Source organism: Raphanus sativus, chromosome 9 (assembly GCF_000801105.2).
Source record: "Raphanus sativus cultivar WK10039 chromosome 9, ASM80110v3, whole genome shotgun sequence".
NCBI lineage: Eukaryota > Viridiplantae > Streptophyta > Magnoliopsida > Brassicales > Brassicaceae > Raphanus > Raphanus sativus.
Window position 1 is genome coordinate 33,726,180 of NC_079519.1, and position 18,571 is coordinate 33,744,750.

The 18,571-nt window shown below is 27.7% G+C and overlaps 2 protein-coding genes across 2 annotated transcripts; one reads left to right on the forward strand and one right to left on the reverse strand.

Annotated features, from left to right (window-relative positions):
* Positions 1-162: 162 nt before the first annotated feature.
* Positions 163-1,224, reverse strand: LOC108839197 (uncharacterized). The gene is made up of 2 exons (XM_018612011.2): positions 1,007-1,224; positions 163-848 (listed from the first exon to the last, which is right to left on the reverse strand). The coding sequence occupies exons 1-2, from the start codon at positions 1,178-1,180 to the stop codon at positions 276-278; spliced, it is 747 nt and encodes a 248-aa protein (XP_018467513.2). The 5' UTR covers positions 1,181-1,224; the 3' UTR covers positions 163-275.
* Positions 1,225-11,897: 10,673 nt separating this feature from the next.
* Positions 11,898-16,799, forward strand: LOC108826224 (protein NRT1/ PTR FAMILY 5.2-like). The gene is made up of 5 exons (XM_056994300.1): positions 11,898-12,200; positions 13,468-13,685; positions 14,625-15,190; positions 15,531-15,929; positions 16,284-16,799. The coding sequence occupies exons 1-5, from the start codon at positions 12,086-12,088 to the stop codon at positions 16,747-16,749; spliced, it is 1,764 nt and encodes a 587-aa protein (XP_056850280.1). The 5' UTR covers positions 11,898-12,085; the 3' UTR covers positions 16,750-16,799.
* The last annotated feature ends 1,772 nt before the right edge of the window (positions 16,800-18,571 follow it).

The window sequence follows — 18,571 nt, forward strand, 5'->3', positions numbered from 1 at the left end:
CTAAGTAGTTGCTTCCAAGAAATAAAATAAACAGCTCATGACATTTTTTCTCCGTTAATGCTTTATCGTGTAAATAATTAAAATACAGAAGAAGAAACCCTCCCGAAACATGCTCCGTACGGCTTTCTCAAAACTCATGCAATAATTGATTAAATATCTTACGAATTTTCCATAACTTTAGTATTAATATAATCAAATGTAGTAAAGATACTACTATTTGATTATATAAATGTTGGAAATTCACAAGTTGACAGATTGATCAAATAATTATGTTTTCAATTACATCTATAAGTCAACGGTTCAGGCAAAAGTCCTTTCATCCTCTTGACAATTTGCTCCGCCTCGAAAGTCCGGTGGTAAAGAGGCTGAACCACCGAGTTCGTGTCGAGATAGTACAAACAAATAACCATCAGAACCGAGTTAATAAACATCGGTATCGGTCCGAAAAGCCACAGCAATAGATTAAGAGCCAAGTAAAGACACCTAAGACCCAGCGACCAAAAGTTACCACCTCTCAAAACGCCTCTCTTTACCATTTCTGGCGGAATGTCTTCTCCGGGAGTGGTTATAAGATAGTTCGCATGCAAGAAACATCTCGTGGACTGAACAAAACAACAGAAGGCGACTAGAAAACACACAAGGAGAGAGGTGTATTTGATGACCATTGTGATTGAACTAGTGTCTCCATAGACAAAATGTCCCGTAAAGACGGTCATATTGACAGGTGAGCTACCCATCCACGCGCCGATAAGTGAACTCAATGTTAATGCAATGGATGCCATGAATGTTGAAGCTGATATGCTGCTTGAAAGAACTGTTAGAGCACTGCCCAGTTCGTCTTTTCTTGCCTGTATAGTCAGTTTGAGCGTCACTAACAATTAAAAGATAAATAATAACAATTTTTCGGAAATCATGCAAATATACCACTGCACTCCGGGTTGACACACAACAATATATGTTTTCTATGCGAAATTTTGGAAATAGATTTTAGTAAAAGAGGACTTGCCTGCATGATGCGTTCGACCCAAATGGATTTATCGATGTTCATGTAACCGATAATGGTGTGGTAAGGAAAATAAAGGATTTTGTAGAGAAGAAATAGATGGTAAGACAAAACTATGGTTAACCCAAATGGGACAAGAACCAAATCTAAGTACTCTCTCTTCAAAAACATCTCCATCTTGATCCTTCTTCTACTTCTGTTCTCCAATGTCTTGTCTTGGTTATTAATATATAATTATGCACCTAATAGGTTTTTGTTTTACGTATAAAATAAAGAGTATGGAACTGGATTAGGAAAAGTTGAGATTTAAAGGAATCTTGGACGTATGGAATATCCACTTTGCTTCATTTCATCTGGATCGGCTTATTATTATAAAATCATATTATATAATTCTTGGACTTGGCAGTTTCTGTAACTGTTGGCAACTACACATACACGTCAATCATGATTATTATCAATTTCATGAATTGTGAGATTGTGGAACATGCAGCTATGGTAGATCTATTGACGGAGGAAAAATTTGCCAGTGTGAGATTGATCATGAGAGAGATGTGTGAAGAGGTTTGAATCTGGGCCAATACTTATACAACGGGACCGTTTGACGGGGGCTTTATGGTATTGCCATCAAATCTATTAATTTAGAACTATTTAAAGAATTAGTTAATACGACATATTTGATTATTTTTATTAATAACAAACCAACTAAAATTTTAAATTCTATCTTTTTAGTTATACATAATCTGTTGACAAAAAATCTAACAAAATTTTACTTAAAACTGTAAATATTTAATAAAATAACATATTAATTATTTCGTAATTATTAATATAATTTTTTATAAATCAATGTTAACTAAAATTTTACTATAACAAATACAAAAAATTAATATTTTCTATATTCTGTATTATATAAAAATAGAAGTATTATATGAATTAAATATGCAAAATATATTAAATAGGTAAATTACAAATTTTATTTTTCAACTAGTCATTTAAATAAATTATCAATCATCATTAGAATGGGTTAAAATTCATAAAATATGTAATATTTTATACAACAATAAATTTATTAACATAAGTTAAATTTTTATATCTACAACTATATATTATTATTTTATTATTTTAAAACTCTCAACAATATATTGTTTAAAAAATTTACATACAAAAATATAATAGTATATAATAACCTTTATTTTATATACTATTTTTAAAAATATGTTATAAGAATAGTATGAAATTTTAATGATTCATTTAAAATATTAATGACAAATCAAATATTAGTTATATTTTTATTTTAATTATAACCAAATCTGTTGAGAAAAAATTAGAAAATATTACTAGAAATTCAAATATTTTATAAAATAATTTATAAATGTAGTAACGAAAACAAATTCAAAATTCATGTGGTCTTCCAAACTCAAAAAAATAGTAGTATAATTTTCAAAATTTTCTTGACAAAATATAAAATTTGAAAATAAATATTCAAACTCAAAATGATAATATTTCAAATTTTACAAAAGATAAAACCATAGATAATAAAGAGTAACTTTTTGAAATGCACCGTGAAAAAACAAACTATATATGTTGTAAAAAATTAAACCAATCTAATACTTTGAAATATTAACTAAAAAAAAAAAAAAAACTTAATATGATTAAAAATATCATATCTCAACAAAATTTACTAAAATAATATGATAGATGCTACTATTTATAAAATTACTAAAATAATAGGGCTATATTATTTAAACGAAACATTTTTTATTTATTAATCCTGTAAAATACTAAAATAATATATGTGAAAGTATATTTTTTAAACACAACATGCAAATATAAATTATCTGAAACATATTTATTTTCTATAATATAAGTTTTTTTAAATGTATTATAGCAAAATGTATAATTTAAATAAAAAACATATTTTGAAGGAGGTTATCTATTTGATTATTTCATATCGTCATTTTATTATATCTAAACAGTTTGTTAATTGAAACAATTAAAACTCTTGTTAATTGCAACTACATAATTATATATATATAATCATGTCATTATGTGAGAATAATTTAATAATTCCATTTTTCTTGTATTATATTAGTGGCCTTACTTCTTTTTTTTTGGCAATTTTGTAACAGGTATAGACTCAAAGTCGCTGCTAATCATGGACTCATATGAGTCCACCAAAAGGGAGTAAAACTACCACTGACGATCTTCGTTTTGCTTCCTCAATTCGTGTTAATAGGTATGGCTGATGCTTTCTTAGAAGTTGCAAAGCTAGAGTTTTCTACGACCAAGCTCCTGAGAACATGAAAAGCCTGGGATATCGTATTCGTTAACGAGTTTAGGGATCGGGAACTTCTTGAGCAGTTTCTTGTTGTCGACGGTATCTAAGATAACGAAGAAACGAGGAAGAGGATAGATTTTGAATAATCTTAACGAGTCTAGGTTGGATTATTATTACTTGTTCTTTGAGCTTCTTAATTTTATTAACTTGCTCTTGTTCTTGGTCGTGGTTAAGTTTTATGTTTATAGAGCTGAGGTTACTCATTCGGTGGATGTGAAAAAGAGGAAGCGAAGGTGATGGGTGTCGAGGAGAATGAATAACCTAAAATATATTGTTTTTCTTAAAAGTATTCTGTTTTTTTTTTTAATCTGTGAATTTCTCCATGGACCTTTACTTCAAATGCCTCGTAAATTAATCACATGAAAGTTCCAAATATTGGTTTACCATTAATTACATAATCACTGTGATTTTGTTTTTGTAAAGAAATAATCACACTGTCATCTAACTAATTCTTTCTGAACAGGGATGAATAAATCACCTGTGGTAAGAGTTTGTGGAAAAATAGTATTAGATACATAACGTAAATACAAATAAAAACAGTATTAACCACTTAGTATAAGTAAGAATTGAATGAAACTTACATCATTATAGACTAAACCATCTCAATACTCTTTCTACCAGCTGCAGAATATTGTTTCAACAAACGAATATTGTTATGATACATTTGTGAGAGCACCATTAACCCTAGAAACCCTTTAGGTTTCTTTAATTTTTTTATTTTTTACTCTTTCGAATTAAAAAAAATAAAAAAGGTACACCAACTGCGGGCCGCCACTTGTTGTGGGGCCCGCGAAATAGTCAAAGAAACCAAGCGAACAAGTTTCTGTATTGGCAACTTTTTTTCTTTATTTCTTCCTTTTGGTGGGTCCTACTTCCTCTAAAAACTCTTAAAAAACCTGCAATAAGAGTGCCCTGATAGCATAGATAAGAGGGGTATAGATGATAAAAACAAAAGGCGCACATGTTGTAACTATTGCATGCGTCCTCTTCGTGTGTACGCGTAGCAAGGGCTAAAACTGCCAAATTTGTACGTAAGTTGTTTCATCCCCCTAAAATCTTCCATGATATATTCTTAATTTTTCTTTTCTTTATGAATATCCAACTATTTTTTCAATGGCTAAAAACACGTGAAAACGATGTTCAAAAGATCACTAGGCGCTATATAGAATTATTGATCAAGCGGACACATGGAGCAATTTTTTGAATACTTTGATGATTTTTAGAAAATCATTCAAAAATTAGTTCGTTTGAATATATTTATTTTTGGTAAAAATATAATTTATCGTTTAGGGAAGTGTTTATGCCACCAAAACCAAATTTTAAAATTTTGTGATGGAAGTGTAACAATATCTCTTTCCCTCGTTTATTCAACGATAACAGTGATAACAAGTAGTCATATAAACAAATATAACTCCCAACACATTTAAAAATCATTAAATGATCATGACCGTAATAAGCAGGGAAAAATGGAAGAGGATGCAGAAACTTTAAAAAAAAACTAGAGCATGACCCGCCCTCAGAGGGCGGATATGTTTTCTTTTTACGTAATATTTTTTTTTGTAACAAATTTGTTTTGACATAATATATATATCAAGTGTATTAATTTTTTTTTTGTTATTAGAAGTTTTTTTAGGTGTCTAACACGTTTTAATCTATACAAAATGTTTGTATTGTAAAATTTAATTTTTTTTATTAGGGACTACATCTATACTAATTAAACTTACAATTAGTTGCAGAAAAATAATTTGTACAGTTACTTTTAAAATTAATTCCTACAAAACTCTAAATGATTCGTAATTTTATGTCAAAACAAATTTGTTCCTATCATGTTATTAGACTTTTGACATAAAATTTGTTTTGACATAAAAATTTGGAAAATTTATTTTACGTAATAATTTTTTTTTTGATAAGTTATATATTTTAATTTTTTTTTATGAAATTTATCTTAAATTTACTTATATGACATTTTTTTGTTATTTTAAATATGACTAAATTTTAGAAGACTCTAAATAATTCTAACCCGTAATATGATTTTATTTATTTAACCCGAAGTTAAACTTATTTTATACTGTTTTTTTAGTTTAAATAAAATATTTTATACCTTCAACACTCTCTGTATTAAAAAAATTCATTTGTACGTTTCAAAATATTTTCTATAATTTTATTAAATTTAGTTTATGTGATTTAGTTTTTATTTTAAATGAAACTATTTTTAATGAGTTGAGATAATCTAGACCCGTATTATGATTTTGTTGATTTAATCATTTGTTATTTTAACTTGATTTTATTTTGAGGTTTCATTTAATAAATGCTTTCAAATAATTAATAACATGAAAGATTTTTTGGAAAGATATGGTATAAACATTTAGGAAACAAAATTTTCAAAAATGCTAAGAACTGAATAATTCTAACCGTAATATGATTTTATTTATTTAAGCCAAAGTTAAAATTATTTTACACTGATTTTTTAATTTAAATAAAATATTTTATATATTTTCAACACTCTTGTATTGAAAAATTCATTTGTGCATTTCAAACATTTTCTATAATTTTATTAAATTTAGTTTATATGATTTAGTTTTTATTTTAAATGAAACTATTTTAAAGGATTTGAGATAATTCAGACCCGTATTATGATTTCGTTGATTTAATTATTTGTTATTTCAACTTGATTTTATTTTGAGGTTTAATTTAATAAATGCTTTCAAATAATTAATAATGTGAAAGATTTTTCAGAAAGATATGGTGGGTATATTTTTTGTTGGAAAAAATATTTTTTGTTGGAAAATTATTTTTTTGTTGGAAAAATTATTTTACGTAATAAAAATTATGATTTTTGATAAATTATATATTTTAAATTTTTATGAAATTTATCTTAAATTTATTTATATGACTTATTTTTGTTATTTTAAATATGCATAAAATTTTGAAGACTCTAAATAATTCTAACATGTAATATGATTTTATTTATTTAACCCGTTATGACGTACTGATTTGTATTTTTGTTTTTTGGTTTGATTTTATTTATTTAACCCGCTATTCCAATTGATCATTGACATTGTTTGGTTTGAATATTTTTGATGCTTTTCTGAATGGTCTACAAAACAAATATGTGACTATAGGTTAACAAATAATAGGTTTGTATTACTATTGGACTAATTTCAATTGAGTTATGGTTCATAAAATTATTTTCGACTGTAATAGTGCATTAGCGTAGAGTTGGATGGTTTGTTTATAGGGTTTAGGGTTAGATTAGAGTTTAGGGTATAGGGTAAGAATTTAAATGGGTTAGTTTAAAAATAAAAAATGGGTTAGATAGATATTTGAAGCCCATTTATACAAATTCCGTAGCCCAATCCATTTTTAAAATCAAGTTAAATGAAATGTGCAGTTTTGTAAATAATAAAAACTGTTTTGTATTTTCAAAAAAAATTCAGGGGCAAGTTCCAAAAGTGTCAGCTACTTTAATAGTATAGATCCAAACTCATTTGTCGTTTATAGTAAGTTGCTATTAAATAATCGAACTCATAAATAAAAACAATTGCTTCGCGAGCAATGTTTACGGATTACACACGTTACTATGTTTCATATTGTTTGGAAATGTCATGAGTATGGTCAAGTTTCAAAATTATTATTATAATTATTATTTGAATAAAGTATCGGTTCCATCCAATTGCTTCCATTCACACCTTTATAGATAGCATCACGCACACAAATATATATATACATATATTTGTGTATTTTTGTTTGACTGGTGTAACCGCAGCGGTTGCGGTTACAGTTGCGGGAGTTTGCGGGTGCGGATGGTTGCAGTTTTAAGCGTTTTTTAGAGATTTGTACGAGTGTTACAGCTGTTAGAAATTGTTGTGTTTGCAGGACTCTTATAACTGGTAAACTACCAAACGCAACATCTGCTAAATTATAATTTAACAATATTTACATTTTATGTAATTATAAAAATATTAAAAATCATAATAATATGATAAATATAAAATTTATATTTATAAAATCATATTATTAAATTTTAAAAATTTATAGAAAATATTTTCGTTTTAAATTTTTATAATATAAATTGAAATATAATATGAATACATTTTACAATTTCTATTATTTCAATTTAAAATTTTTATTGAATATTTTTAGTATTATTTTTATTTATTCTGTTTTTAAAGAAAAAAATTTTATCCTCACACAATCGCCCGCAACCGCAAACGATAGTTGGAACCAGCTTTTGATTTTAAGAGGTTCGGAGCGGTTTGAAGCGATTTGTAGCGTTTTCTGTGATTGTTTCGAAACGCCAATAACCGCTATGAACCGCAAAAACTGCGTTTGCGGGTGGTAGCAAAAAAACCAGTCAGCCCCTAATTATAAGAGAAAAAATAAATAGAATACTGGATATGGTTGGTAATTTTAAATACATCAGTAAAAATATCTGGTTAGAAAAAGTAAAAACACAGAGCATATTACCATTATGCCTTATAGTTACTCTAATTTTTTGGATACCTTTCTTTACCATTTTTTCTATTGATTAGCAAAATTTTGAATCTAGATCCTAATTTCCTCTGAACTTAAAACTAACATGTGCTAATATAAAAAAATGGGATAAAGCTAGCTTTATTCGAAATTCGGATTAAAAGCACAATATGACGTGTTGTGCTCTTAATATTCCTTTTCAAATTTCTCTTAATATTCCTTTTCCAATATCTCTTAATATTCCTTTCCAATATCCCTTTTCATTTTTTATTTATATAATTATCTAAAAGTCTTTTATCGCTTTGCATCACTATTCACTAGTGAATGCCAACACTGAAAGTCGAAGTATATCTTTGCTTCGTTAGGCACTCTTCAAGTGCCGGAGTCTTGGTCTCCTAAGGATCAGATGTTGCTGAATTGTTTTGAGTTCTTTCTGATATTTTTTTCAGTTGCTTACTTTTTTTTTTTGCTAACTTTTGGTGCTTCCTCTTTTGAATGTATTTCCTTCTCATGGATCTCTCACGAGAGTTATAGGACAGGTGATGATTGTCTAGCTAAACAGTGCTTGGCTGTTGAATTTGCCATTATTGAAAGAAAAAACAAAGTCATGAAATTAATCGTAATATAACGAATGAAGGTGCAGAATATTAAAAAACTCCTTTGTCATGTATATGTAGTAATAATTTGTTATAAATAATTGAACCAATATATATATTCCCTATGTTTTTTAATAAATATTACTTTGATATTTTTTACACCGGTTATAACATGATTAAAATATATTTAAGTTCTTATTAATTACATTGATTTGCCCAAATAAAACTCTATAAAATCAATGTAGTCTGTAGTTGACTTTCAGTTGGAAAAATATATAATTTACACTGAAATTCTAAAACAATACTGTGATAATAAAAAAATGTTGCAGTTATCTATCTTATTAAAACAGGAACATTCTCTTGGACCTAACATTTATTTTGTAAGTTTTTAAATTAAATACACTTTTATACTTTATAGTTAAACCTACATTAAATCACTAATGTTTCTTTCTTTATACTACTATTCATGTTTCCAAACAATATACTTATACTATTATCAATCTTTCCAAACAATATGTTTTTATACTACTATTAGTGTTTCCAAACAATACAATAATTAATCTTATTTATTTTATATCTATCATTTTCTCTTTAAAATTTTGTAGAAATGTCATAATTTTATAAATTGAAAATAATGAACTTTAAAATTTGGATTATAAGATTACAAATTATGAAATTATTACAATTTAAATCCAATTAGATTACATATCGGTCATCCATCAGTTCGATCGGTTATTTTTGGGTTTTACTGATTTTTTTTAATATGAATATTTTAAGAACCTAAATTGAATTGTCAGATCTCCGGATTAACCGGTATAATCACAATCGGGTTGAATTTAAAAACACTGATTTAAATGCAAAAATATTTTAAATACACACTCTTTAAAAATTTACCAAAATATTTGTTAAGTTATTAGTGAAATTTTTCATCGTAAAATATTCCGCGCTTCCAAAGCGCGGATCAAAATCTAGTACTTATTATTATGAAACAAAGGGAATAATTGATTTTTGGTGGTTTAGAAATCGATTACATTACAGGCATGACAAAACATACAGTACAAAAATGGTAATACTTCGTACGGTTAAGTTTCAGAATAATTATAGATACGACTAATTGTATTTTAGTATTGTTTTAAAATTGTTGACCGTCTCTTAAGAAAAAAAATTGTTGACCGCACTTTTTTTTTTCTGAAAAAGGGCTTTGTTGACCGCACTTCGGTCAATAATAAATACTAGATTTTGATCCGCGCTTCGAAAGCGCGGATATTATTTTTTACTTTTATGAAATATATTATTTGTTTGTAGATATTGAATGTATTTATCTTAGTGAATTTTTTTTATAATAAATTTGACACATAGATTATCTATAGTAAACTATGTGCTTCTCTGGTTTTGTTTTATTATCTTTTCAATCAACATATTTATTTGACTTGTTGTTAAAATAAATGATTTTAGAACGCAACTGTACAATACTTTTACATTGATATTTTGTTTAAACAATGTGACTTATTACTATATCAATTAAATATTTACATTATAATTAAAACTAAATTTTGACTCGCACGGCCGTGCGGATGTATATTTCAAAAATATATTGCTATTTATTTTTTGTGTCAATATCAAAGCTGGATAAAAAATTCAAATCTGAAGAACCGAACTGATCACGATCCGAAAGAGTAATACCAAACCCGAACCAAAATTGATTAAATATCCAAATTATTCAAAATTTTGATATTTAGACAACTGAAACCATAACCAATTCGAACCGAAGTATTTTAAATATCAAAATGTATCCGAAAAATATTTATACACTTATATATATTAGTTATTTGTAGTTTTAATGTATATTAAAAACGCCCATACCATATATGATATTTTTAGGTTGGTTTAAATATTTGAAAATATATTAAATAGTCTAATATAAATATCTAACATAGTGGAGGTACACTCAAAACACCAAAAATATTTAAAATAATTATTGATTTTTGATCCAAAATTTAAACCAAACCAATTTATATGTTAAGTTTACGTATTCTGACATATGCTATTCAGATTTATATACAATATTTTATTTTATTTATAGATTTTAAGAAATTCAAATTATATAATGAATTTTTTAAAAAATTAAATGGGTTATCCGAACCTGCAGTGAACCCGCAAAGATACGAATATAATTCGAACTGAAATTTAGAAATATCTGAATGGAGCTGGAATCATTGACCTCAGAAACCCAAAACCCAAACAGATCTAAAACGAACCCGAATGGATACATGAATGTCCAACCCTAGTCATAATTCGAACTGAAATTTAGAAATATATGAATGGGGATGAAATCTTTGACCCTGGAAACCCGAAACTCAAACATTTACTAAACGAACCAGAATGGATACTTGAACGCCGAGCCCTAGTCACCATTATATATCATATATATGTCATCATATAATTAATTGTATTGGTTCATCATATAAATAATAGAATAGCCCTTCGACGTCAGAAAAAAGAAATGGTCCATCATATAAATAATCATATAAGTAATAGTATTTTATATGTACAATCTTATAAATAATCATATATATTATATTCTTACAGTTTAATGTGAAATATAAAAACCACAATTTAAATTGGTATATAAAATTAATCTTTTGTTGTATTTTTCTTAAATATATATATTGAAAACATTTTTTTAATAATGGTTATTGGAATATATTTTAGTAAAAATAAATTTTTGAATATGTGCATATTTTAAATCAATTTTTGATATAAATCAACTTTAAATTATTATTTTGATTTGAAATATGTATATAAAATTTAAATTTTTTTTTATGATTATTTTAGACAAAACAATGTTTTTAGGTAATTAGATTAGTCCATTTTGTATATTTTAAAACTGATATAATGGATTTCCAATTTTTATTAATAACATAAGCCATTATTTCTTCTTCTTGACATAATTTTATCTATGTTTCAAAGTTTCAATATTTTGCATTAGTTTTCTATGAATTATTATTAATTTTATGATATTTTTTTTGAAACTTGAACTCTTGAAATTTTTATATTTGACTAAACTAAATAAGGTAATAATACTGTTTTCAAAAATTGTTTTATATAATATACTATTTATATTTCAGTTTATGTTTTTATTTTCACCATAAAGAATTGTAAATAAAAAGAATTGTAAATATAGTGATAGAATTGTAAAGAAAAGAAATATAGAAAGAAAGTTGTTTAATTTGTTATAAAAACAATGGCTAAATATTTAAATAAAAAAGTATTAAATGTGTTATTCTTGTTTCTAAGCAATTCTCATTTATTATTAATTTATTGAAAATACAATGGCTAACTGTGTAAATAAAAGAAAGTACACATCTCTACTATCTATGTTGCCAAACATATCTTATTTATTCCACTATCCTTGTTTCCAAACATCTCTAATTTGTACTTCAACTTTAATAATATAGATGTTAAATAGAACCAGCACCTTTACCACATTTAGAACCAGAGTCTATTTTTCTGAACTCTCCCTGATGATTCGTGATCGTATGTGTTAAAGTCGAAAGACTCGTACTGCGTGACGCATCATCTTTTTGTATATATAGGAGACAACATTTAAACTGATCTCTTCGACAGTGAAAACGACAACAGAGAAGCTACCAGAGAGAGAGAGAGACAGAGACAGAGATGACAATAGAAGAGGTAGGAGATGATCACACAAAAGATGGAACAGTGGATCTTCAAGGCAATCCTGTTCGAAGATCCATTAGAGGTCGATGGAAAGCTTGTTCTTTCCTCGTTGGTAAATTATACTTTGAACTTGTTTTCACTTTTATCATTCTTTTTTTTTCTCTCCAAAATGTTCACTTAAACAGATTTTCAGAGTTTTATAATAATATTTTGATATAAACATAATTTTGAAATTAGTGAATAAAATAAATTAATTATATATCTTTTGTTTATATATATAAGAAATATATTCATTATAAATAAATATATTAATAAATTATATACTAACTTTTATAATAATTTTAAATAACATGTTCATACTGCGATACCAATCAATTATTAAACAGTTTAGCAAAAACATACCGCTTCTGCAGCTTCTGCAGCATACTATTTATATACTATTTATATAGCATATTGCTACTGCTTTATCATCTGTTTTGTCAATCAAGGTTTAAATACAAATTTTAAAAACAATTAATATGTATCCAAATTAAATTTTTCATTACATAATTGTTTTTCAACCAAAAATTAATTGCCGTCAAAATTTACTTATATATATATTCAAATATGAAAATGTGTGTGGAAAAGTTATTTTTTACTATGAAATTAGTTATATATATATATCACATAAGATTTTTTTTTTGTTACAAAGAAGACCAAATTTCAGTTATAAATAAATAAAATTATATGTATTATAAAAGAATGAAGATAAAAACCCGCCAGAAAGAAGACATGTTAAAAATTTAAAACTATTTTTTGAAATGATTTAAAAGTTTGGTGCTTACAAAAAGAAATAATTTACGTGAAAAATGGTGGAGATCGTGGCTTTGATTTAGGAACGGTTTAGATCTATGAATGAATTCATAAACTCATTATGAAAGATTATCTACCATTGTATATAAATTTATACAATGGATGAATTTATTTTACATAAATTTATAAATTATCTATTGTAAAGATTATTTTACATTGTATATAAATTTAGACCTATGAATGAATTCATAAATTTATTTTACATAAATTCATAAATTATTTACCATTGTATATAAATTCATTTTATATACAATGAATTTAGACCTATGCAACTTTATTTTTTCATCCTAGGAAATTTTAACTGTATTAGTAATGCATTTTAATTTTCATTTTAAAACTACATTGATGCATAAGTCATGTGGTTGAATTTGATTGGCCAAACGAATTGTGCTTTAGTATATATATATATTACTTTTATTGTTTTCAGTTCAGAGTTTTTCCTACTTTGATGTATATAATCTTTTTTAATGTATAACTCATTAACTATTCGTTAAGTTTATAAGCTTCTGTTATGTTATAAAAAAAAGTGTACGAGGCATTTGAGCGGATGGCATTTTACGGGATATCGAGCAACCTAGTGATTTACATGACAACCAAATTGCACCAAGGCACGGTTAAGTCGGCGAATAATGTGACCAACTGGGTCGGGACTGTTTTTCTCACTCCCGTATTGGGTGCTTATGTAGCGGACGCTCATCTTGGTCGTTACCTCACTTTCGTCATCTCTTCTACTATCTACTTTTTGGTACATATATTTTCTCTAACCACTAAGAACCTAAAAATACATAAATGTTTAAACTATTTAAAATATATGCACGAAAAATCAATATCTTACAATTCAGATCTTCCAGTTGGTTCTTTCGGATATATAGATATAGAAACCATTACCAACTAAGAATTATCGTACTGAGTAAAACTCTTAAATTCTTTATTAAATGTCCAAACAGTCATAGGTTCAAGTTCCGTTAGATCGAATCTCCTCTCCAAAACAGAATAAAATCAAAATTGTTTGGACACTGCCCCAGAAGAATGTAGGGACCTACGGGCGATGAACCTCATAAATCATAATCATTCAAAAATAACATATAAATCATTTATGTATTTATCAAATTCAGTTTAATTTCGGTGCAAAGTAGGAAAAAACTATGGGGTGATAAAATTGGAAACTACCTAATATCACGATTTTTTTGTTTCTGTTTAAGTCAGATTTTCAAATACTTTTGAATAATTCATATACAATATTAGATAACTTGGGTGGTTCGGATAAAATATTAGATAATTTGAATAAATTCAATTATTTTAGATTAAGACATTGATAACTTTAGGAAATTCAGTTTGTTGGATAATTTTGGGTATCTTTGGATATAAATGTGCTTGTGTTTTTTTATATATTTAGTTATCTATAATAAATATTTTTAGGTGCGTATTTTGGGTATTCATGTTTACATTTGGTTCTCTGTGTTCGGATTTCTATTCAAGTACTTTAGATATAGAGAAAGATGAACCGTTCAAATATTTTGTGATTATTCGGTTGGGTTTAGTACCTCTTAGTTTGATTTGGTCCGTTCTTTAGTTTTGGTTTAAAATGCTTAGGGCTGACTCAATACTATTCTGAAACATTAAATGATCCGGCAACCTCACAACAATAAATAATTAACCTATTTTAGTCATCTATCAATTACAGGGGATGTTGGTGCTGACGTTATCAGTATCCATACCGGGAATCAGACCTCCAGAATGTTCTACCGCTAGTGCTGAAGACTGCAAAAAGACTTCTGTCCTACAGTTAGCTGTTTTCTTTGGAGCATTATACACATTAGCAATCGGTACAGGCGGTACAAAAGCGAACATTTCTACCATAGGAGCCGATCAGTTCGACGAGACCAACAAAAAGGAGAAGATTCAGAAAATATCATTCTTCAATTGGTGGATGTTTAGTATCTTCTTTGGCACTCTCTTTGCGAATACAGTTCTTGTCTATGTTCAAGATAATGTGGGCTGGGGCTGGGGTTATGGGATTCCAACTTTGGGACTTGCTATTTCCATCTTTGTTTTTTTATTGGGCACTCCATTTTACCGCCATAAACTTCCCATGGGAAGCCCTTTCTTGAAGATGACTCGAGTCATTGTGGCTTCATTTCGCAAAGCTAATGCCCCGATGGCACGCAACCTCACACAATTTCACGAGCTGCCTTCAATTGTATATGAGCGGAAAGGCACCTTTTCGATCCAGCCGACTAAGAGTTTAAGGTATTGTGAGTGTTTATTTAGGTGTATTACTCATACTTTGTTTGTAAACATCACAAAGTACAATAAGAGAAACCTTATTATAAGGTTTTAAGATAATATGTAGCTAACTAAAAATAAGGAAATCTAAAACGGAAAAACTGAAAAGAAATAGAAAGAATTCTTGTTTGAAATACTCAAGAAAAAAGTTGAGATGGTCATACTCTACATGTTATTTTCTAACTGGTTCAATTTATTTCTGTAGTTAAAAATTAACTATTTAATTAAATTATTGTTTGACACAATTAGTATCATATATTCATTAGATACTCATTGTGAGATTTATCATTGAACTGTGTTGCAGATTCTTAGACAGAGCTTCACTCAAAACAGGAACAACAGATCAGTGGAATCTTTGTACAATCACAGAAGTCGAAGAAACAAAACAAATGCTAAATATGTTACCTGTTATGTTTGCAACTTTTGTCCCAAGCGCAACGGTCGCTCAAGTCAGCACTTTTTTTGTCAAACAAGGAACCACTCTAAACGCAAGGATCGCCGGAAACTTTAGTATCCCGCCAGCGAGTCTCTCCGCCTTTGTCACAGTCTCAATTCTCGTCTCCATCGTCTTATATGATCGAGTCTTTGTCAAGATAACGCGAAAATTCACCGGGAATCCAAGAGGCATTACTTTGCTTCAACGAATGGGAATTGGTATTATCTTCCACATCCTCCTCATGACGATCGCATGTTTCACCGAAAGGTATTGTTAGGCTTTAAGATAAACATGACAACTTCATATATATATTTGAAACTTACACTACAAGAAAACAAGCTACTCCTGATCGCGGTATCTGTTGGAAATCAATATTCCCGAAAAATTTCGAACGATTTTATCCGAAGTTGTACTAGGTACTAACATCTTCGGATATTCAGTCTGGAATGTATAAATTGGACATACATCAATTAATTGATTGCACTATATATTTAGAAAAAAATATCATTAATTTATCTTTAATGATCATGTCGTTATATAGTAATATTTTAACAATTGCATATTCTCTCGTATTGCAGTAATGGCCTTGCACTTATTTTTTGTTTGGCATTTTTGTAACAGGTATAGACTCAAAGTCGCTGCTAATCATGGACTCATCCACCAAAAGGGAGCAAAACTACCATTGACAATCTTCGTTTTGCTTCCTCAATTCGTGCTAATGGGTGTAGCTGATGCTTTCTTAGAAGTTGTAAAGCTCGAATTTTTCTACGATCAAGCTCCTGAGAGTATGAAAAGCCTCGGGGCATCGTATTCCTTAACGAGTTTAGGGATCGGGAATTTTTTGAGCAGTTTCTTGTTGTCGACGGTATCTAAGATAACGAAGGAACGAGGAAGAGGATGGATTTTAAATAATCTTAATGAGTCTAGGTTGGATTATTATTACTTGTTCTTTGCGCTTCTTAATTTTGTTAACCTCCTCCTCTTCTTGTTGGTGGTAAAATTTTATGTTTATAGAGCTGAGGTTAGTCATTCAGTGGATGCGAAAGAAGAGGAAGCGAATGTGATGGGTGTGGAGGAGAATAAATAATCTAAAACTGTTTTCTATACATTTTTCTGCTTTCTTTAAATTTCAGTGAACTTCTCGTGGACTCTTGCTTCAGATTTTTCAGTATATATATTTAAGAAGATACATATAATATATTTAAGAAGGAATATAAAAGAACTGTTTTTACTGTTGAATTTATTTGTCAACGAAAGAATAAGTTTACAAACTTTTGGTTTTAAAGTTATAAATTATAATCCAAAAGAGATTAAGACTAGAGAATAAGTTTTGTTGAAATGAGTAGGAAAGAATAAAAAAAGAGCATAGGCTAGCTAGTGCTTTCTACCACCTTAGTGGCTGGTCCCAACACTAGTGATTTACAATATTACTACCAAATTGCACCAAAGGAAAGGTCAAACAATTAGATAGCGTGACTAATTGGGTTGGGACCAATTTGTCATCTTTTCAGCTATCTATTTGTTGGTACGTATACTTTTATTATATAGGTAATATCGAATAGTATAAATTATACAATTTTTTTTTGTTGATTATCACTTGAAAAAAAATAATTCAAATCTGAATATATTACCAATAGAGAAATAGTTTATTGTGATTAAGTTTTTTATTGGAAATAATTTGTACCAAAAAATAATAATTGTAATGATTCGACGCTCGTTAAAACTTGAAAAAAGAGACGAAAGTTATAGACCAATTTTGTGATGCAATGTGATGCATTGCAGAGGTTAAGTTGTAACATGCTAAATGAATTATATATTCATAGCTTGAAACAACCGGTCTTTATCAAAGTTAAACTACTCACAACCAAATTTAAAGGCTATAAAAGATATCACGCGCAACACAACAAGATGTGCCATCAAAATCGACATTTTCAAGACTTTGGATTCGGTTCAATGGATCTTCTTGAAAAACGCACCATTTGCACATAAAACCACACCAAATTCATCTTGGATTGCATTGTGAGTCAGCTTGTTTTTTTTTTTGAAGCTCGAGGGGATTATAACAAAGATGTGCTCTATCCCATTACTTATTTGTCATATGTATGAACGTTATATCAAAATTGTTAGAGAAATTACACTCCATATTCATAACTTATACCATAATTAAATCTATATTCTAGATTCCACATTATAATAATTTTTCTATAGATACAAATTTATAATATCATAAGTATTTTCTTAATTTCATCGTTCTTTTATTATAATCAACCAATTCACTCAAATTGTTATGTGTTGTAGCAAGAACTATGTTATGTAGCAAGAACCCATCAAGTCAGTTATAGCCTACCATTATTAGACGATCATTAGACCATGTACAATGATTTTATTGTTCAACATCCTCATTTTTTATTTATTTCTTATTACATATCACTTTTTTTATTTTACATCATCATTCAACATTCGTTTACTTTTACATTATACAATAGTTTTTGTTTTACAAAATCCAACACCCTACAATTTTATTTCAATTTTATGTTTTTATTTTGTAAATACATATCAGTAATAAATTAATCTGAAAATTTAGTTTTGCTGACAAAAACAATATTTATAATTTTAAGTTTTAGTTAAATATTTATTTTGATCTATTTTATATTTATATATAAATAAGAACTTATTAGTGAGTAGTATCAATATTATAGTAAAATCATTTATGTATCCAAATTAAATAAACCAAGTATCTATTTATAGAGCCAAAAATATGATGATTTTTTATATAAATTTCTATTTTTACAAAAAAAAAATTACTGCAAAATAGTTCAATTGAAATAATAAGGGTGAACATAAATCTAAATAATTCCAACATACAATTAGAATTTAACTCTTATTTCATTTTATAGAATATATCGTAT

Excerpts from the sequence above, each read along its gene's own strand:
- LOC108839197 (XM_018612011.2), bottom strand. The coding sequence starts at position 1,180 with ATGGAGATGTTTTTGAAGAGAGAGTACTTAGATTTGGTTCTTGTCCCA. Across the intron at positions 849-1,006 it reads GGGTCGAACGCATCATGCAG|GCAAGAAAAGACGAACTGGG; the intron begins GCAAGTCCTCTT and ends CTGACTATACAG.
- LOC108826224 (XM_056994300.1), top strand. The coding sequence starts at position 12,086 with ATGACAATAGAAGAGGTAGGAGATGATCACACAAAAGATGGAACAGTG. Across the intron at positions 13,686-14,624 it reads CTTCTACTATCTACTTTTTG|GGGATGTTGGTGCTGACGTT; the intron begins GTACATATATTT and ends TATCAATTACAG. Across the intron at positions 15,191-15,530 it reads CAGCCGACTAAGAGTTTAAG|ATTCTTAGACAGAGCTTCAC; the intron begins GTATTGTGAGTG and ends ACTGTGTTGCAG.